This window comes from Sturnira hondurensis, unplaced genomic scaffold (assembly GCF_014824575.4).
Source record: "Sturnira hondurensis isolate 20B ecotype Veracruz unplaced genomic scaffold, ASM1482457v3 Scaffold0017172, whole genome shotgun sequence".
Taxonomy (NCBI): domain Eukaryota; kingdom Metazoa; phylum Chordata; class Mammalia; order Chiroptera; family Phyllostomidae; genus Sturnira; species Sturnira hondurensis.
The window spans coordinates 226,460-249,312 of NW_028089803.1; the positions used below are offsets into that span (position 1 = coordinate 226,460).

Genomic DNA, 22,853 nt, shown 5'->3' on the forward strand with positions numbered 1-22,853 from the left:
TATTATGATGGGTTTTTGTATTAAAATATATAGTTGATATTGTTTTTCATGAAAATATTCAAATAACCTGAAAGATGTTAGATATTAAAGAAGTGATCTAAAGAAAATTTTTACTTCAAAAGGATTATAGATAAAATAAATTAGATAAAAATATCATTCATTTGTTATAATGCCCAATTAAATGTTTAAATTTCTTTTTATCAAGTCAAAGTGTAGAACAATTTATTTTTAAAAGATACAGTTATATCCAGAGGAATGACATTTAGAATTTTGTTTAGATTGAAGACAGATAGTACTAGTGATTAAAAGAACATGGTAATTATTAATACTTAGTATCAGAATATAGATGCAAAAAGGAAGAAAGCATCATATAAAAAATCAGTGACAGTCTGAAATAATTAACCAGTACTGACTGTGAAGTACACAGGAGATATTTCCCCATTTTTTAAATGGCTTCTTGGCAGAAAACTATAAGACAGTTTGTATTTATCATTTGTTTAGTTATTTTGATGAATATTGTCTTCAAGTAATTGTTTAATCACTGGACATCACTGTCACATCTAGATGCTAGACTTCTATGGTATGTTAAATAGGAAATTGTATTATTCTCCTGCTCTGGAGTAATTTGACCCCATTTACTACTAGTTGTTAGGGAATTATGGTCTAAAACATGTCTATAAAATCTGTTTTTTTATAGACATGTTTTTTTTTATTTTCTTCTGTTTCTCTTACCCTACTTTCCTTTTTTGAATAAATTCAATATTCCTGATGATGAAACTGACACTTATCTTCCCGAGTCTTTGTTTTCATTTCTTTCAGGATTTAAATCCATTCAGTGTCTCACTTCTGATAGGACTTGTCAGCAACTCTGTCTTCCTCAGCTCTGCTTAATATCAGACACGTAGGTCTGAGTCCATTTTCCCTCTGGATTCTTTCCATTTCACTATGTGCCCTGAATCTTTGCTTCTTGTTAAAGAGTCATAGGTCCCACTATAATTAAGAGGAAAAGGGTCACTCAAAGGCATGAACACTAGGAAGCAGGGATTGGGAGGGGTATCTGCCCACCCTTTTGTTGGGTTGATATCTGTTTAATTAATTCTTACCCCCAGCCACACCTTGTGGGCAGGGACCCTTTTTATATGTAAATACAAAAATACATAATTCTCTTTAACAAACTTTAGGGTTTTTTTCCTTCTCTTTCAAAAGACGTAAAATGAAAGTATAATCAATTTCTCTGTTTCAAATGATGGTAAATGGATCACGTTCATTCAGGGTGGAACCCCTTTCCTACTTTCTCCTTTTCATGCAAACACAATCTGAGCCCCAATAGAAAGGGTGAGACTGAGTTTTCCTTAGTACCCAGCACAGTTCCCTGCCTTCTGAAAGAATGGGCTTTGAATTAATACACATCATAATAAACCTCAAATAAACTAATATTTGGTATGGTGGTTTTCTTTTCCCATTCAATTTAACTCATCGATGTAGCTCACTTACGTGTTCAAATTAAGTAAGCCAGATTCTGATATTTAATACAAAAATATCTTATTTCAGAACTTTGGCAAATATACTTTGAATTTTATTATTGATTCCAGTGCATTAGTAAATACACAAAAATGAAAAAGAAAGTTGCTAAATAAAAAGGCATTGAAATAGCCTCTCAATTTTTAAAGTGATTCCATTAAAAAATGAAAAAATGTTGCCTTTTTGTCAAAAATTTGATAATTTTTAAGCTCTATGTATGTATATGTAATCAGATCATAAACTTAGGTGGGCAAATACTTTTATTTTCTTCATAGTTATTTATCAACTTATTTGATACAGGGAATACCATCTTGTAACTTCTAGGTAAGTTGAGTAATGTTTCTGATTTTTCTCAGTCAATTCATAGTCTAAGCTCTGTCAGTGGAGAGCTTGCTTCTTGTCCTTTGCCCTTAGGAAGACATCTAAGGTGGTAGGGATGGATGATATACAGAGCATGCAGACATAGATAAGGGAGAGGCCTCTGGCTCATATAGCCACCTCCTGGAATCCATTACAATGTATCTGGCATGTTTGCGGTCATCTTCTCTCTACTGCTGCATGGTCCAAGACATTTGTGGAATTACCATGACCCCTTGCCCTTCATGCCAGCCCTCCAGCTCCAATGAAGATGATGAGTTTTTCAGTCACTTCTACTCCCTTATCTGAGGGCACAGGAATCTCAGATACTCTCTCAGGTCTCTTGAGAAAGTATGAGTCTAGGTTGTAAATGGAGGTACTATCTCAGGTCTATTCTTCTAACATTTTTGCATTTCATATGGCACCATATGGCACCAGATTAGCATAAAGAGATTATATACAAACCCTTTGGAATGCCTCAGATGGCGAGGGAATATGACTCAAGCAATTTTTATCATTAGGTCCTCCTCAAGATATCCGAATTTCTTACCAACCCCTCAACCTCTCACTTCCCATTTCTGAGAACTTACCTGGGGGAAGGTGTGCAGCTTGGCTCAGTAGTAATAAGGTGAATACAATCTTTCTCTTCCAATTTTAAAGCTATTCTTTCCTTAGCATTAGAAAACCTGAGTTTATTCATGGGCTATATTCATTGTCTCTTCTATTCTCTTTTCTTTTTTGCTGTTTACAACATAAAATCTATGCTGAGCCATATGAGACCTGAGACAGTTAGAATTCCAAAACATTTGTCTATTGCAAACCAGAAACTTTGACTTTTAAAGATGACTGTCTCTGCTCTAAATTTTAAAAGCCCAATTTAGAACTCAAAGCTAAAAGGTGTTTTGGTACTGTCTGCAGTGCTCTCCACTTAACAAATGACCCTGAAACAATGAAATTTATTGGTTCCCTCTGGAGAAGGAGTGGTAGGAAACCATCTGTAAATGATGAAAAAAATTCTTAATTAATACCTTCAAAGATTTTACTATCCCAAATATTTTCCCAAGCAATATTATATTAATAGTTGTCCCTATATTAATAGTTGTCCCTAAATAAATGTCCCTAAATTTTTCAGGTGAGGGAATACTGGGAATTAATGTGTGACCAAAATAGCATAGTAACAGGAGCACAATCTAAACTAGACCATCCATTTTCTAATCAGGTTTAATACTTTATTCTGTAAAAATTATTTAACAACAATTCTAAAGTTGAATATTAAGCACACATCTAGAAATTTAGTGAACTTAACTCTAAAAATTAGCAGAACCCATTTAGGATAAAACAATATAGCACAAAAAGAAAAATAAGAGTGGGAAAGGGAGGTAAGGGGGGATTAGCCCTCATAGTCTATATGTGTTGGAAATGTAAGGCAGACCAGGGAGGCACATCATGCAAACTGCTCAGTGAGCCAAACAATGAATTGGCATTTGGTGGTCATTCACAGTGTCCGTGTATACAGCTGAAAATCTGATCAGTGTTCAAATGCTAGTGACCGAAGAAAGAGCAAACAGTAACTGCCTCTCTTGGAGGCACAAATATATATATATGCTAAATGTAAGCTGAGATATTTGTTTATTTACTTGTATGAACAATATTCCTTCTTATTTCCTAGGTAGATTTTTTCTCTTTCTGCTTTGTTATTTTTTAATTGTTTATGGGGAAGAAGGTTGGTGACATGCAGGATTATTGAAATATAATAATAATTGATTTTGGAGCATATAAATAAAACCATCCAAAACAATTCCCTTTAAAGCAAGACTTTTTGGATGAACAGGAATACATCATATAGAATTGGCAATTTACATTTTACCTAGTAACAAATAGCATGGTTTAGGTAGAATGTCAACCTCAAACAATGTGAAATTCGTTGTTGAGGTCTTTGACATAAACCCAGTGGCCTGTGTAGAATTTCAAGTAATTCCAAATAAATGTTTTTGCCAGAACTGAGGAAATGCCTTTTCTATTTTCTCCATTTTGAGATATCCTATCTCCCCTACTTTTTCCCACAGACAATTCAAATTACATCATTTAGCTCTTGGTTCAAACATCAAATAATTCTAGAATATACTTTGCACTCAGAGTTTACTCTGTTAAAATTTTGGCAAGTTAATTTTTAAATAAAGCTTGCCCCAAGGTTTTGAAAATGAAAAGTGACATCTTTATAGGTAAAGTAGTAAGTTAATTACTATTATGTAAACTTCATGGTTAATGATTGTTTTGACTGGAATGTATGTAACCATAATTCAAATTGTTTTTAATAGATACATCCTTCAACATGAAAATAAGTATTTTAGAAAAAATTAGGCTATTTTAATACAATAATTAAGTTCTTTTTTTCTATACAATATAAATTCAGAATTTTTTGAGTGTATGTTATAAATCACTACCAGAAAATTTCAGGTATTTTGTTATAACTATCTTTTAAATTAATTCTTAATGTTTTCCAAACATTAAGAATAGTAGTAGTATTCTGCTGAGTAGTATTCCATTGTGTAAACATACCACAGTTTTTTGACCACTGAGTATTATTCCATTGCATAAATATACCACAGTTTTTTGACCACTCACTTACTGATGGGCTCAGGCTGTTTCCAGCACTTGGCTGTTATAAGTAGTGCTGCTATGAATATTGGTGGACAGAGGTTCTTTTGAATTAGCGTTTCAGGATTCTTAGGGTATAATCCTAGCAGTGGAATTGCCAGATCAAAGGGCAGCTTCATTTTTAGGTTTTTGAGGAAATTCCACACTGTTTTCCACAGTGGCTGCACCAGTCTTCATCCCCACCAACAATGTACTAGGGTTCCTTTTTTTTTGCACAACCTTGCCAGTTCTTGTTGTTTCTTGATTTATGATGGTCTTTCTGACTGCTGTGAAGTGATATCTCATTGTGATTTTGATTTGCATCTCTCTGATGGCTACTGATGCTGAGCATCCTTTTGTATGTCTCTAGGCCCTCTGTATGTCCTCCTTGGAGAAGTGTCTGTTCAGTTCTTTGCCTATTTTTTAACTGGGTTGTTTGTCTTCCTGGAGTGGAGTTGTGTGAGTTCTTTATAATTTTGGACATCACACCCTTGTCTAAGATATCATTGGCAAATACATTTTTCCATATGGTTGGTTGCCTTTTCCTTTTGCTGATATTTTCCTTGGCATCGTTGACTTCTTTTTGTTGTTGTTGTTGTTTGTATTTGGTGTAGTTCCATCAGTTTATCCCTTCCTTTATGTCCCTTACTCTAGGGGACACATTGGTGAAAATATTGCTGTGTGGAATATCTGAAATTGTTCTGCCTATGTTCTTCTCCAGGACTTTTAAGTTGTCACAACTTATATTTAAGTCTTTTATTCATTTTGAGTTTATTCTTGTGTTTGGTGTAAATTGGTGGTCCAGTTTTATTTATTTATTTTATTGCATGTTGCTGTCCAGATTTCCCAACATCATATATCAAAGACTCTATTTTTACTTCATTTTATGCCCCTGCCTGCTTTGTCAAACAATAATTTACCATAGAGAGATGGGTCTCTTTCTGGGCTCTCTATTCTGTTCCATTGGTCTATGTGTCTGTTCTTATGCCAGTACCAGGCTGTTTTGATTACAGTGGCCTTGTAATACAGTTTGATATCAGGTATTGTGATCCCTCCTATTTTGTTTTTCTTTCTCAAAATTGCTGAGACTATTTTTCTGTATTTGTAAAATATGTCCTTTTCAATTTAAACTTTTATTTTTTTCTATTAGTTTCATTCCATAAACAATAATAGATTTAGCAGGTTTTCTCTTTCTCCTATCTATTCTCTCATTAATCTATATTTCATCAATTTTTTACTTTCTTAGAGTTTACTTTGTATTTCTTGATCTGAGTGTATTTCTATTCCTTTACCAGTGAATTATAGATTGCCAATGAAATACTTCACATCCCTCTACTTTACTAGTTGCCTAGTTTTACATTGTCATATAACATTTCCTTTTTTTATGTTCTGTCCTCACATTTGTTTAATCCTAGTTTAATAATTAAATGCATTCATTAGTCACCACATATCTTTTTGTCATGATTTCCCATTTTTCTCTTGGCTGACTTAAGTTAACCCTCAAGTAGATTTTCAAGAAGAGGTCATGGGAAAAATACTAGCTGAACTCTTGTTTGATTAACACCAGTAACCTGTATACAGTTTGGCTTACCCAAACATAATATTTATAATTATGTTTTCCTTCTCTTTCTTTGGATACTATAAGAAGTGTTTCTACAGTATCCTCTGTCATTATGGTTGTATTAGATAAATTTGAAGCCAACCTGATGTTTTTCCTTGGTTCTGTTATCACTTTTTTTTTGCTTGGAACTACAATTTTTTCTTCATTTGTAAAATCCAATAACTCTAATCAGCTATAAATACAATTAATGACACTGGGTTAATTCTCCCAAATCTTTCCGAGACAACATTGCATTTTTTCAATATGTTGATTCAAATCAGTTTTTATTTAACCAAAATTGTCCTGAATTACAACTTTTTCAAAAGTTTTTCTTTTGCTTTTTATCTTTGAGAGCTCATTTATTATAGAACTTTCTTGTCTGATAATTCTGTTTATAATGTTCTCCCTAAACTATTTTAAATCTTTCCCTGTTATTTTCCTTTTTGTTTATTTCTTTTTCTTTACTCTATCTTCTTTGATGTTTTCCAGGTAGTTTCCTGACTGCTTTGCATTCTTTCCAAATTCTTCTCTCTTTTTTGTGTTTTATTTTTGTTTTTTAATTATTTTCTGATATCTGTAGACTTATTTTTAACTCTCCTATTGTCAAGCTATATCAGTCTTATTCCTGCAATTCTACTTATTAATTTTCTGTCTTATAAAGTATGATTTTATTAAGTTTCTATTGTTTTGTTTATTTATTCACTTGGCTTATAGTCTTTTAAAAGTAAAAAATATTTAGGTGAACTTGATTATCAGATTTATTCTATTACTGTTTCTTTAATTTTGTGTTTTAGTCTATTTTATAATTTTTCATCTAAAATGCATGCACACACATACATGTATATGATTTTCCTATGTATCTTGTATTTTATGTCTGGCCAATTAACATTTTTATTTAAAATATGGAGGCAATCAATTTCTTTAGAATATTATTAAAATTTTTCAACTATTACATAGAAGTTTTTTACACCATTTCTCTTTAGGGTTTTTATTGTAAAAAATATTGTTTTAATTGCTTTTCCTTTTTGAGCTTTATCTTTTTTTTAAAGTAGAAAAAACTCACCATGTTTGTTTTTCATTTTATTTTAAATAAAAAGGTCACTATCTAATAGCTCTTTGCAAAAACAATGTAAATATTAATAGGAATAAATTGATTTTATCCTTATTCTTGATAAGGTTATAAGCATTCATTGTTTTAGGATGTCATATAGAATTTATATACTTAAGTATTTGATGACTCATATCACAAGTTGTTTTAATATGCAGGTCCTGGATTATTGTGCTAACTGTGCTTATTTTTGTAGGTCAAAATATCTAGTGATGCTATTTATATTTTAGGTTAGTGGGATGGTTTGGCCATGAACTCAGCACTAGATTTAAAATGGATAACAGTAAGTGTACTCCATTTTACTTTGTAATTTTATTTTAACTTTATCTTAATTTTCATCTGCCTTTGTGTGATATGTAATATACATGCCACTCGGAGAGGGCACTTCTAAAATGCCACTGAGAATTTTTAAAATAAGAAATGACATTTCCAGTGTAAGGCTAAGTGTTTGTAGCTTTTAACATGATTTTGAGTCTATCCCTTTGTAGGGAGATCAGAGGAAATAAAATCTAACATAAAGGGCTCAGGTCTCATCAATATGGAGTATCTAAAGCATGAGGCAGTGAGGACAAGAAGGAATTTTGGGCTTGAAGTCAGGCCCAGAGAGACTGGGTGTCAATCCCACTTCGCTGCTTAATACTTCTGTGGTGCTACACAAGTTACATCATCCTGTTTTTTTCTTCTTATTCTTCTTACATGTTACATGTGAATATCATCTCTTTCAGGATCTGGTTGGAGAGTAAGGACATTTGGAACAGCAAACGGCAGTTTTGTTGAAGAAATGTTCCTTTTTATCTCCTCTCCTCCCATTTTTTCCTCCTTTTGTAACTTTTGCTACTTGCTGAACAGTAGCAGTTAAACCTCAGTAGGTAGAAATGAAGGTGTACCAGGCACAGTGGGCTCCCAAATGGCCCTGCTTTTTCTCTTCAGTAACTGTTTTCAATCGTGCAGGATACAAAATCTTCGCAAATGTTGTGAGAGTTTAACTTAAACAAACTTGGTTGTTCCAATTGCTTTCAACCCTGAGATAGTATTTTAACCCAACTCACATTTGCAGAAATCTAGATGCAAAGGATCAATATGGGCTCTTCTAGTCAAATCAGGAGATGTCTTTTTTATCTTGCCTCCTGAAATAATTAGCTATGTTGTTATTCCAGCTACTTAAATTCTTTGTGCTTGGTTTCTTATCTGTAAATGAGGGAACTGGACAGTTTTTCTGTGAAGGGCTGGAGAGGAAATATTTTAAGCTTTTTGGGCCTAACTGTCGCTGTGGCAAATACTCAGCTCTGCCATTGTAGTGCTAATGTCATCATAGTCATATGTAAATGAGTGAGTGTGGCTCTATTCCAATAAAACTTTATTTATAGAAACAAATGGAGGGTCACATTTGGCCCACAGGACATACTTTGCCTAATCTGGATTACGTGAATCTCTAAAGATACAGAATATTTTAAATTTCTTTCAGGCAGTTTTAGTTTTAATTGGGACTCTAGTCAGCAATCTTAACTCTATCGGCTTTAACTTTCTACTATTCAATCTAATTCATTCTAATTAGTATACTATCTGACATTTACCTTTTTACTATATCGCACTTGGACAGATTGTTTTTTAGACCTCTTTTATTTTTTTTCCTAAGAGAAGCCATTTGACCTAGAGCAGACAGTCAACTTCAGAGGTCATTTCATTCATATGTCTGCCTTTGGGCAACATTACAATTACAAGCCATTTGAATCCTGATATTTTTCTCTCATTGACATGGTTTCATACAGAAAGCAAAGCATGGAATAGGACAAGGAATATGGCTTTAGGAATAGCAGAGGTCAGGGTCCAGAGAACCTTCTAAAAGAGGCCACTTTTATCTTATGTCTAAGGACCCTAGTTTTTGACAGGTTGGCAAAAACGTGAGGGCGGGGAAGACAATCATTGCCAGTGAATGGGGAAATGTGCCAGTTTTTAGGTCCATGGGTTTTCTCTTAAATATCACAGAAGTCATAGGGATAAAAACATTTTAATCTTATTATTTTTCTCTCTATCACTTTACTGTTATTGAAGAAAATGATGAACATTTTAAAGGTAAATTCTATAAAAATGACATGATATTAATTTTTCAGAGTTGCAGTTAATCCCTGGGGCCCATGGATTCAGAATTTCAAATCCTCCTATATTGCTGATCTGTCCCTTACAGGCGAGTTTAGAGGTAAGTGATTTTCACTTCCATCTTCCCGCATCTTTACCTTTTTGTTACCTGACTGTGGCATGTTGTAGTACTTTCACCGATAATCAGCAAGATTATAAGTGTGCACTGTGCACAAACACTGTACACAAACTCTGTGCCAAGGGTGGTTTCTTCCTTTGGGACAGTGACTGTGTGTGAATTGTTACCTTTTGTGTAGATATCCAGTCCCTAGCAGAATGCCGGGCACTTAATAAATGTTAAATAGAACAAACCAGGGGAGAGATATTTTTAATTTCACTTTTGTGTGAACTTGAATGAGCTATTTAATCTTCTATTGGTCTCTATGTACAAAATAAATTCAATAGTTGATTCTCAATTAATGCAATCTTTCAATATTCATTCATTAAGAAAGCACTGTGTGACAGACGATGCTGTGATGCCTAGGGAGCCTGCATCTTCTAGTTCTGTGAACCAACAAACTGACAAAGCACCGTGTGAAGAAACTATAGGAGGGCCATCTTTAAGGAGGGAAAATAAAAAAAAAACATGTATGAAAAGTCAGAGTAAAACCAAGATTGGGCAATATTGTTTCATGAGGTCCAGTAATTGTTTTTAAATTGGGGCTTCTGTGCCATTATATCCATATATAATTTCTGCTTTTACTGGCTGAATATTTTTATTTAAATTCATTCATATTTATTTACTTCAATAAAGTTCCTCTTACCCTAAATAATAATTTCCAAGGAATTAATTTATTTTCCTAGATATGCATAAATATCTGCCTATTTCTATATATGTAGATGTTTATAGGTATCTTCATCTATATATTCCAGGTAATTTTGGATATTAATTGATTTCAGAGTGAGACTAAATTTATTTAAATAAATGTATTTTAATAATTGCATAATATATTATAATAATATTAATAGGTATGTTAAAATGTATATTTTACACACATACTTCAGTAAAATATAAGTGTGCATATATTCAGTAGAGATTTCAAATATATAACTATTTAAATAAAATTTTTACTTAAAAATGTAGAACCTCACCCTGGCCCGTGTAGCTCAGTGGATTAAGCACAGGCCTGCAAACCGGACGATCGTGGTTCGATTCCCAGTCCAGGTACAAGCCTGGGTTGCCGGCCAGTTCCCAGCAGGGGACCCACGAGAGGCAACCATACATTGATGTTTCTCTCCCTCTCTCCTTTCCTTCCCTTCTAAAAATAAATAAATAAAATCTTTTAAAAAATGTAGAACCTCCTAAAATAATCTAGTTTATGATATTTTAGGAAACTCTTTATGGAGTGACTGGGTAAAGATTTACAAAATTTCTTCTAAACCTAAAACTCTAGCAATGTCAACATTTATAGTAGTTTCTCATTTTGCTCACTGGGCGGCAGTACCAAGTTCCTCTGTTTTTAAACAACTACCACTAGGTTTTGATAAGCCACTCATTTCATTCCATTCCTATTTTTAAAAAGCAAGTACTCAGTTTGACCACTAGATGGAACTTGTGCTGTTCAAACTTTTTAGCTTTTTTTTTTTTAAGTTAAAATAGAACTAGGAACAAGATTTTTTCAGTGATATATTTTGGGGGAGAATATGCTTAGCAAATTAGATAATAATATTTGAATTGTCTTTATAATATGCATCTAGAAAATACGTTAAATATTTTAAAATAAAGTTTTGCTTACTTTGCCAGTTTATATTAGGGAGAATGAGTTACATTATTTGAAACTTCAAGACGCAAAGGCATATTAGGAAAAACCTAGTAGTTAAAGTCATTCCCTCTTTTTTTCCTCTTATTTTTCTTATCTTTGTAAGTACTCGTCCATATTAAGACATTTTCTTTTAGACATTCCAACTGGATATTTCCTCTGCAGTGGGCAGGCTCTTCCAGGAAGGATTCAGCCCCTCTGCAATGGGAAGAGTCGGATTCTTATATCTTCTTCCACTAGCTTTCTATCAGAGTGAGTTTAGTTACCTAGACAAGGTTTGTATTATCAGCTGAAATAGGANATATTTTGGGGGAGAATATGCTTAGCAAATTAGATACTAATATTTGAATTGTCTTTATAATATGCATCTAGAAAATATGTTAAATATTTTAAAATAAAGTTTTGCTTACTTTGCCAGTTTATATTAGGGAGAATGAGTTACATTATTTGAAACTTCAAGACACAAAGGCATATTAGGAAAAACCTAGTAGTTAAAGTCATTCCCTCTTTTTTTCCTCTTATTTTTCTTATCTTTGTAAGTACTCGTCCATATTAAGACATTTTCTTTTAGACATTCCAACTGGATATTTCCTCTGCAGTGGGCAGGCTCTTCCAGGAAGGATTCAGCCCCTCTGCAATGGGAAGAGTCGGATTCTTATATCTTCTTCCACTAGCTTTCTATCAGAGTGAGTTTAGTTACCTAGACAAGGTTTGTATTATCAGCTGAAATAGGAAGACTGATTTCTCTTTTTCTTTAATTTTAACTTAAACCTAGCAAAAGGACTTAAGAGCTACCAGAAGAAGGTTATACACTTCCCTAGAGCTTCTTATCACCTAAGTATTGCTCTCTTTTTAAAAAAAGATTTTATTTATTTATTTTTAGAGAGAGGGGAAGGGAAGGAGAAACACAGGGAGAGAAACATCAATATGTCAGTGCCTCTCACTCACACACTACTGAGGACCTGGCCTGCAACCCAGACATGTGTACTGACTGGGAATCAAATTGATAACTCTTTAGTTCTTAGACTGACACTCAATCCACTGAGTCACACCAGCTAGAGCTCACCTAAGTATTTCTTTGAAGCCTCATAGAAATACTTACTGAAGTCATTCACTATTGAGGCTATGTTCTAACCAAAATTATACTTAATTAATCAAATCTTATGTTGAAGAAAGCTTTTAAAAAAATTTTCCTCCACATCATAAATTGCAAAATTTTGAAGTTACAAACTCATACATCTCACTGCTTCCCATTCTCTTCCTAGTGGTAAACTATTCTGCTTTCTAGATGGTTTTAACTTTGCCATGTGAGTATGCATGAGTAAATTACCTGTGCTGATACTTACTTTGTTTAAAAGTTATTGCATATAAAATGCATATAATTGAGGCTTGAGTAAATGAAATGAATATGTGAATAAAACCACTTTTCTTTGTTGTCCCCACTTCTCTTCAAAATACATTGTACACTGCCAACTGTCAACTGCAGGAGAGATTCTACGCATAAGAGTCAGTGTTCATGACCATGATCTCAGATTTACAGTATGATTTTCAAACAAATATTAAGATGGCTTTGTTTACCATTATATGCATTTGATCGATATTTCCAAAGTAACACCTTACAATCAGTATCAAACTGTCTTTTTCTTTATATTGTTCCTCTAAGTCATTTATGCAGCACCTTTAAAAGTATAGTAGGTCAAGTAAAAGAGCACAAGAGTATAGTATCCAATTGGCAAATACTCACCCTTCATGGGGACACTAAGTGCTGCTTATAAAAATGACAACTGTTTGTTAATAGTTTTGCCTCAGATTTCAAAATGAAGATGTTTAGACCACAGCACTTCAGAGGTCTCCTCCATCTTCTAATTGCTAACTTGAAATTAAATGATATCTATATTGTACTTTGAGAGATCAAATTTGTATGTAGAAATATACTTGTATACACAACTTTTAGATCCTTCCAGGACATAAATTTAAAATGAAATAAATAGCTTCAAAATAAAAATTAGACTATTCAAAAAAATACATGGGAAGTCAGAAGAAATTTTCTATGCATTGCCACAGAAAGTTATTAGGGAGCCACTATTAAGACTTTAATAGAAAAAATATAACAATTGAAATCATCATGCTATGCTTATTTTTTCTGTTTAAATTTATCTAATTTTTCTAGTTTTGTATTTGTTTCACACAAGAAAAAAAGAAAAAGAGAGAGAGAAAAACCCAAGTAGAGGAAACTCTGCCCATAATTTTGCTATAAACTGAGTATTTCCAAGCTACTTTTTAGTTTTTAAAAATATTATTTCAGTACTGAAAGCACAGAAATAGCAAGAAGCAAAGAACAAAAGAGGATCTTTATTTCTTCCTTTATTTTCTGTTAACTCCTCCTATTAGCCCACCTCGATAGTTTTATGTGATGTTTCAGAAGAGACTTTTGTACTCAGTGAGAAGACTTTCAGAGAACCTAAGAACGCAGCTACCCTTCTAGTTATAAAGGGGAAAATAGTTTTAGATTTAAGCTGTTTTGTTGTTAACAAAGAATAGCAGCAAGTGAAAATGGAAATATTTGTTATAAAAATGGTTTCCAATTATCAAGATAAATCTTCAAGAGGAAAACTTCTTATAAAAAGTATGAATTTAAATAATATTCCCCAAAGTCTTGCTAACCTATGAGCACAAATGCATATTAAAAGTACTACTTCGCACATTGCCCCTGTCTGCATCTTCTGTGGCCCACATCAGAATCAGACAATTTTCCAGAATTATTTATTAAAATTTCTTCAAATAATTGTTAATCTCCCAAGTGAAGCTTCAAAAGTATCCTCTAAGTTTTTGAATCCCAACCTGCTGGCCAAAAACACTGGTGGGCCGCATCTTGCCTGGTGATGCTCCTGTACTCTACAGGAATGCTGTTTCTTGAACCAGGCTCACTTGTTCTAAAACTTGGAGGATGCCCTTGAGTCCTTATTGTGCCAAATGTGTTAGATTTTGTCTTAAACAAGGAGATAAAGAGATACCTACTACCAAACTCCATGTAACTGGGGTTACCTGAAACATTAAGAATTACAGATTGGGAATTCTGGCCAAGATGGAGGCCTAGATGTTTCGTTTTCTTATACAACCAAAAGAAGGATAATAACCAATTTAAAAGCAGAAAACAAGCAGAACCACCCCAAAACCAAAGTGCATGGACCTCCGAAAACCAAGAAGATAAACATTCATCCAGACTGGTTTGGGGGGTGGGCAGAAATAAGCAGACAGGTGGAGAGGACACCTGGCAAGGCAGCGGGCTTGTGGATTGGTTGTGCTCACATTCACACATATATAAGCGAGGAGGAGTACCTGGGAGTAAGATAGACCCTGAAACCCAGGGTCTCAGTGCCGAAAACCGAAGATTCAAAAACCTCTGGCTGTAAAAACCTGTGGGGGTGCAGCTTCAGGAGAAGCTCCCAGTCTCACAGGAGAGTATGTTGGAGAGGCCCACGGGGTCCTAGAATCTACACAAAACCACCCACCCAAGAATCAGCATCTGAAAGGCCATAATCCACTTGTGGGAAGTGAAGGAAGTAACAGAAAGTGGGGCGAGAGTCAAGCAAGTGGCATTGTTCCCTCTCTGATCCCTCCCCCACAGAGAGCACCACAACAGCAAAGAAGATTACCCTACACTGGTGAATAACTAAGACTGTGCCCCTTACAACGTCACAGGTGCAAGACAAAGACATATGGCTCAAATGAACAGATCAAAATTCCAGATGAAGAACCAAGAGATGAGAATATAGAAAATTTCTCTAATGCAGAGGTCAAAACACTGGCAATCAAGATGCTCACAGAAATAATTGAGCTTGGTTGAAAATGTAGGAAGAAATGAAGGCAGAAATAAAGGCTACATGAAGTGAAATAAAGGAAAATATACAGGAAACCAACAGTGAAGGGAAGGAAACTAGGACCCAAGTCAATGATTTGGGACAAAAGGAAGAAATAAACATTCAAGCAGAACAGAATGAAGAAACAAGAATTCAGAAAAAAATAAAGAGAGGCTTAGGAGCCTCTGGGATAACTCTAAGCACTACAATATCCTAATCATGAGGGTTCGATGAGACGGAGGAGGAGGAGAAGAAGAGGAAGAGGAAGAGGAAGAGGAAGAGGAAGAAGAAGAAGAAGAAGAAGAAGAAGAAGAAGCAATGCAGCAAGGAATTGAAAATTTATTTGAACAAATAATGAAGGAAAACGTCCCCAGTCTAGTGAAGAAAATAGACTGCTGGGAAGTCCAGGAAGCTCAGAGAATCCCAAAGATTTTTGATCCAGGAACAAATATACCAAGGCATATCATCATTAAGTTACCCAAGATTAAAGATAAGGAGAGAATCTTAAAAGTAGCAAGAGAAAAGGAGACAGTTACCTACAAAGAAGTTCCCATAAGACTATCAGCTGATTTCTAAAAAGAAAACTCGCAGGCAAGAAGGGGCTGTGAAACACTATTCGAAGTCATGAAAGTCAAGAACCTCCATTCAAGATTACTCTACCCAGCAAAGCTATCATTTAGAATGCAAGGAAAGATGAAGTGCTCCCCAGATAAGGTCAAGTTAAAGGAGTTCATCATCACCAAGACCTTATTATATGAAATGCTAAAGGGACTTACCTAAAAAAATTAGATAATAAAAAATATGAACAGTAAAATGACAACAAACTCACAGCTATCAACAACTGAACCTAAAAAAACCGAAAACAAACTAAGCAAACACCTAGAAAAGGAACAGAATCACAGAAATAAAGATTACATGGGGAATTATCATTGGGGATTGGGAGGGAGGAAATGAGTGAAAAGGTACAGTGAATAGAAGCATAAATGGTAGTACAAAATATACGGGGGGGGGGCGGTAAGAATAATACAGGAAGTGAAGAAGCCGAAGAACTTACATGTATGACCCATGGACATGAACAAATTGGGGAGAAGGATGCTAGAGGNGGGGGTGGTAAGAATAATACAGGAAGTGAAGAAGCCGAAGAATTTACATGTATGACCCATGGACATGAACAAATTGGGGAGAAGGATGCTAGAGGGTGGAAGAGTGCTGGATGGAGGTAAATAAAGGTGTGAAAAAATGGGATAACTGTAATAGTGTAATCAATAAAATATATTTTAAAATCATTAAAAATGAACTACAAGTGGGCATCCCTTCCCCCCCAGAAAAAAGCAGAATTACCTTCTGGTGGGTAGGCCCCATGCAGTACAGGCTTCCTCTAATAGGTGAATGCTCCAGGAACTAATCTGTATCAGTGTATCAGCTAGCTGGCATTGTGAGAGGCTGCATTCAGCTTCAGTGACTTTTTTTGAAGACTCTTTCAATGGATTTGTCTATTTCATGATGGGCAATTTATGAGTGCATTTGCCCACACTGAGCTGAGTGTTCAGCAGTTTTTGACCAAAACCAGCATGACCCCTGTGCCCCACCCTCCCCATTCACCTAATCTCACCCCCAGACACGTTTTTTTTGTTTGTTTGTTTCACCTGATGAACAGAAGTCCTCAAATGAGATTGCTTTCCCAGGTGAAAGAGGTGAAACAGAAAATGGCAGAAGCAGCAATAAAGGCATTAAAATGGATGAGTACACAACTTTTGAGCAGTGGAAAAAATGTCTTGATAGGAATATTGCATCAATGGAGAGTATTTCAAAAGTGACAAGTTTAAACATATAAGGATAAATATGCCATTTTTAGTAAATGAATTCCATTCTGGGGGTCCCCCTCATATACTTTAATAAAGTTATACAAACATGGTCTCAAAATATCTGTGCTCACCCTTTTTTATAGCATCTTTTCTTTTTTACATTTTCACAAACTAATTTTTACCATAGATTTTGGGCACTGCAACATGCCATTTTTTCTTTCATTGTTAAAAAGAGAACTTTTACCTATTCACTTAAAAAATAAAATTTGTAACTCTTTTGCATTTCTGAGTTGCCAGAACCACTACTCTTGCATTTTGGGGTCATTATTAAGTAAAACAAAAATTTGCTTGACTAGAAGCACCGCGATACCATGACCGTCAGTCTGATATGGAAGATGGTGGCTAAGGAACAGGACACACAGCACTGAAACTCTGAGCAAAGAGATGCTCACATTCTGGACCAGAGGAGAAGTGCAAAAGGTCTTCATCATGCTGCTTAGAATGGTGTATGATTTAAAACGTATGAATTGGCTATTTCTGGAATTTTTATGTAATATTTTTGGACCTTTGATGGTAGGAAAAACACCATGAATATGGGGTCATTAACTGTGCCCTTCTCACTGGGCTCTCTGTTACCTGTTGGAACAGACACCAGCTTTACTTGTAGCTGACATTTCTTCCAGCTGTGGACATTGTCCATGAGGTCTGATTGGCAGGAGAGACAGAAGCCGTTCTATCCTGTCTTTGGGAGATGAGTAGTTCAGGCCAGAGACATGGTAAAGCCGGTAGTTAGAAATGGTCTTATTTTAAAGATTTAGCTGCCAGGTTTTGCAGATGGACTTGCGTGAATTGTTTGGAAAATAAAGGAGTCAAGGACGACACCAAAGTGATGGACCTGAGCAACTGATAGGGAGGGAACTGTCAAAATCTGAGGTGGTGAGGGCTGTAGGGAAAAGTGACTTTGGGAGGAATATCAGGAATCCAGTTCTGAACATGTTTATATTGAAATGCCTATCATATATGTACCCAACTCAAATGTCTTCAGTGGGATATGTGAGTCTGGATGAGAAAGTCCAGGTTGGTAAAAATTGTTTTGTTTTTCAAATTTTTGTTTGTAGGAAAAATAAAAGGTTAGAAAAAAACTGCAACTCCCTCTCCTTCAGCCAAATCTATAGCCTCCATGCAATAAAAATGAAGAAAACATATGCCTCAATTTTTTGAGATTTATTAGAATGCCTGCCCACACATATGTGCATATAGGAGTGTACAGATATAAGCGTTTTCACAGACTTTATAAAGTCTAGCTATCACCAATGATCCTGTGTTTGCTCTGTGGCATGACATGATAGACTAAAGGGACAGTAAGTGGCACGCCGGTGCATCACACTCTGTGAAGTTCATTCAGCTCTTCCATGTAGGATGTATCTTTAAACTGTACTTGACCTGAAGGAATAAGCTAGAAAAGCATGTCTGTTCTGACCTCTAATGATCTAACACCAGCTATTGTGTGCCCTTGTCACTCATCTTAATGTAAGACACCCCAGGCAGGGAATTGCAGTGCTTTCAGACCAGTACTATAGTTTAACAGTGGAAAAGAATGATGAACGAAGGAAAACAGAAAAAAACAAAGGAGAAAAAGAAAGCCTGCTGCTTCGGAACTAATAAATGTATCATCTAACATTTTTGCTTTCTTGTCTGATAAAACTTAGCTTTACTATTTAACTGCTTGTTTTCCTAATGTTGAACTGGAGAGATTCAGGAATTGGCCCAACAGTTCTAAATAGTATTTGTAACACCAGCTTCCACATATGCGTGCACATATACTTCTTATCGTATCATTTTGTGGGCCAAACTTTCTATCACAATAGAAAAAGAGTCTTCTTTGTTATGATTGTAACAAATGTTTTTTGGAGAAACTGTTTGAATTTTATGATACTTAAATTTATTTATTAGGGGATGCTTATACTAATTATACTAAGCTAATTTAAAATAACTCTGAAGGAACATTCTATCAGCTTTGTTTTTAGTAGGGAAGGACTTAAAAGACCACATGTTTTTACAAAAGACTATTTAAAATGGGATGATTTTTGGAGATATTAAAAATGGTCATTTTTTGTTTTATGCATGATTTACGGTTAAGTTTTACTTCTTTGTAAATCAAAAGATTGACATTGTTTATCTGACTGTTTCTCGTTCTACAGATCTTTAACAAAGCAACTATGAAAGCATTGAGAAGAAAGTCTATTTTGCTTACTGGTTATCTGGAATACATGATTAAGCATTACTATGGCAAAGATAAAGCAGAAACCAAGAAACCTCTTGTGAACATAATTACGCCGTCCAATATCGAGGATCGTGGCTGCCAGCTAACATTATCGTTTTCTGTTCCAATAACACGTGTATTTCAAGAACTAGAAAAAAGAGGCGTGGTTGTAAGTATATGTCTTGCTTCTACTACTAGGTTTTTTCCATGCATTGCACATTAGGTACAAAATCTGGATTATTTGGTTTATTCATTGTTGTTTGTTATTTCACATCAATCAGACAGTTAGTAAGGATAAATTAAGTGCCAACTAAATATTCAGCACTTGCTACTTGAAAGACACAAAGATCTGTCATCTCAGATAAAAGAGAAGAAACCACAAATTTTACATATAGAGAACAGCTTTGTGTAATTTATTCACTTTATAGCTTGAGCAGCAAATATTGTTTCATCATAATTAGGATAGGTCTTAAGCCGTTTTTACTAGTCAGAGCCCCAATACATATTTATTGAATAAACAGAATTAAAGAACAATTCAATATGATGGAAGGAAAAAGAAGTCAGTCTTATTTTGTTGTTTGATTAAACTGACTTATTTTCAACATTGTCACTTGTCATAAAATATACATGGACATATCTCAGGAGTCTTAACATTGTATAAAATAATTTCTTTAACCATTGGACATGAATGGCCTTCTTAGTCTTTTGAAAGAAGCTAGTAAGTGTTAACAGAATAATTTCAGGGAAAAAGAGGTGATAACAAATCTACCTCCAGTGATAATGTAATCCAGGAACCGTTCCACTCCTGTGGCCCTCCAGAACTTTAGAAGAGGCCACCACAGATTCTGGGAGCACAAGTCAGAATATCAGCATTCCAAACCGGTCCCTCCAGTGTACAAGCTATGTGCTCTTGGGTACATTAGTTAACATCTGTTTTTTGGTTGCAAATCTGAGGTTGTCCAGAAAGTATCCAGCCACACGCTGGATACTTTTTTTCACGCTGTGAAACAGAGACATTTACTGAAAATAAGTAGATACAAGAAACATTTTACATAGGATAATGATGCCTCGGTCCTCTTCAAGTTTGGTACCTTGGGCCTCACCAGTTCTCCCAATCACCATCAACTGCTCCATTGTATTTTTCTGAGTCTCATTGACAGTCTAAAATCTCTTCCCTTTCACAAGATGTGATGCATGAGTGGGCACATTGTTGTGATGAAGCTGCCGCTCACCAGTTACCCATAACTGTGGCCTTCTGAATCATCCAAAGTTTCCACAGAGGAATGTTCAAGCTTAACACAAACTTTGATGAGAATTTCTTGCTGTGCTCGCTCAATCATATTGAATGTAACTGCCACACAGTGCACATGCTCACTCAATGGCATCTACCACCCCCACTGACTAGTACAGTGAAGTAGTCATTGTTCACACATGCTCATTCCAGTCCACTCTCCTTGGCTGCCAGGTTACATCGATGTTGTGCAAACTGTTCTGGTTACACTAACAATAGTTGGGCTTTTTCTGGACAGACCTTGTAAACTTTCTTCAAGAAGTTGTTATGGGAATTAAATGGACCTACACACATAAACCATTTACTATGCTGTCTAGCCTGTAGTGGATATTTCTTAAGATAGTTGTGATGATCTTCAGGCTCGGCCAACTTCTCTTGGCCCATTTCATAATATTTCAGCAGTCTCAGTATAAACCAAAATTAATTTTACAGTGTAATAAATAATAAAAATATTTATTTGAGCAGAAGGAGATATAGCCTGGGAATACAGGTCCAGTTATTAATCTAAATTGTGTTCTCCAATTCCCTGACAAAGGAGAGGCTGCCTTCTATAGTGAAAGTTTCCACCTGGGTTTCCAATTATGTCCATTTTATGTAAATAAAGTATTCAAATTGTGCAGTTCTGATTGGTCAGTGAAGGTTAAAATAAGGATACAAATTGTGCTATTCTAAGTGGATTGGCCAGGTCTCATTCTGTTGGTAGAAAGGTAAAACCAGGGTTTTCCCCCCAGTTGTTGATTCAGATAGCATAAATAAACTTCAGGGAGCCAGGAGTTTAATCTGAAGTGTTTCTTGGTGTACCAAGTACTTTGTGTGAAGAACCCCAGTCCACTAATGGTCAGTAGACTCTTATCTAAAAATCAGGCCCTTTGTTCATCTTGGGCAGTCCATCTCAGCAGGTAATTTTTTTCAATGTTTATATCAAATGAATTTTCTTCTCAGGGCCCATGCTAGGAATTCAGTCAGCTCCTTTCCTGCAAGATCAAAAATTAGAGAAATCACTGCAAGGATAATTGTCTAAACCTTTCCAGAATAGTGTCCAGTACTCATTCATTTAAATTCATTTAAAAGATTCCAGGCTCCCCAGAGTCTCCCCACAGACAAATCATTTATATGCTCCATTAAATGCATAAAGAAAATGACTGCTGCCCCCTGGCTTGTATAGCTCAGTGGATTGAATGTGGGCCTGCAAACCAAAGGGTAGTAGGTTCAATTCCCGGTCAGGGCACACACATGCCTGAGTTGCAGGCCAAGTCCTCAGTAGGGACCACATGAGAGGCAACTACACATTGATGTTTCCATCCCTATCTTTTTCCTTCTCTATAAATAAATAAATATAAATTTAAAAAATGATTGCTGAGTAACTTCAGAAAGTACTTTTGCATATTCTATAATAACCCATTAATATTTTAGTTGTAATTAAAAGGAGGGTTTCAAACAACAAGAAACACTATATTTTAACTAAAGTGAAATCAATATAACTACTACATATAAGTTTGTTTTTAATTCAAATATTCATTATGAGAATAATGCTAACTGTTGTGACTTTACTTTACCCCCACAGTGTGACAAGCGGGAACCAAATGGCATTCGAGTGGCCCCAGTTCCTCTCTACAATTCTTTCCATGATGTTTATAAATTTACCAGTCTGCTTAATGCTGTACTTGATGCTACAGAAGAAAAAAATAGCAGTGTTTAGAGCAAATTAAGCAAATGAATATTGAAAGCTTCTGTGATTATTTCATTATTTTTATTCATTTTAATTATTAGAAGTAAAAACTTACCACACATGGCTAGCAATAAATTGTATACTTTACAAAAAATCTGATACAACTTTTATGAGTCTATGTCCCTGAGAAATTTATGGCTAATTTCCTGGTGTTTTGTGGATGAAGGTCCTCAGTGGTCCAAATATTATGTTCACAATCTTGTTTAGCTGGTACATTTCATGGTAAGTGAAATATTTTTATTGATGTAAATTATAACTTGACTATTTAATAATAGATATGAATTTTATGTCAATTTTATAAATATTACTTTAGTTTTAATTTCCCAAAGACTTTTTTTATAAGAACCACAGTTGAACAGTCTGATATACATATGATTTTGCAATACTCTATCACCTTTAAGTTAAGGAACAGGAAATACTCTTTCTAAGGCAGAGGCCTTCAAATGTTTTTGGCCCCAGTCCATGCTAAAAAATATATCTAATAACAGAAATCAGTATTGGTGTGTGTGTATTCCTTATTTTATTTAATTTAGTATATACTTTTTAATAATATTTTAACATCTGTGAAAGAAAAGTCCATTTTCAATCAACTATTTCTCACAATTGCCATTGGCCATTCTTTCCCATTACCATCCTTTCCCATTACCACCCTTGATATTAGCATAATTCTCATAATGAATAGATATTATCTTAGTTCCAATTTAAAATTATATATATAACAAAAACAAAAGCTTCATAAATTATTCACCTGTGATCTGATATATATATATATATTAGTTTTACATA

General features: G+C 34.8%; 1 protein-coding gene across 1 annotated transcript in view; it reads left to right on the forward strand.

Annotated features, from left to right (window-relative positions):
- The window catches only part of LOC119001767 (kynureninase-like), a 97,072-nt gene extending 74,489 nt beyond the window's left edge, over positions 1-22,583 (forward strand). The window contains 4 exon segments of the mRNA XM_037067272.1: positions 7,454-7,506; positions 9,335-9,420; positions 18,986-19,216; positions 21,903-22,583. Of these exon segments, the coding sequence (XP_036923167.1) occupies positions 7,454-7,506; positions 9,335-9,420; positions 18,986-19,216; positions 21,903-22,037 (505 nt within the window). The 3' untranslated portion in view covers positions 22,038-22,583.
- Positions 22,584-22,853: the final 270 nt, after the last annotated feature.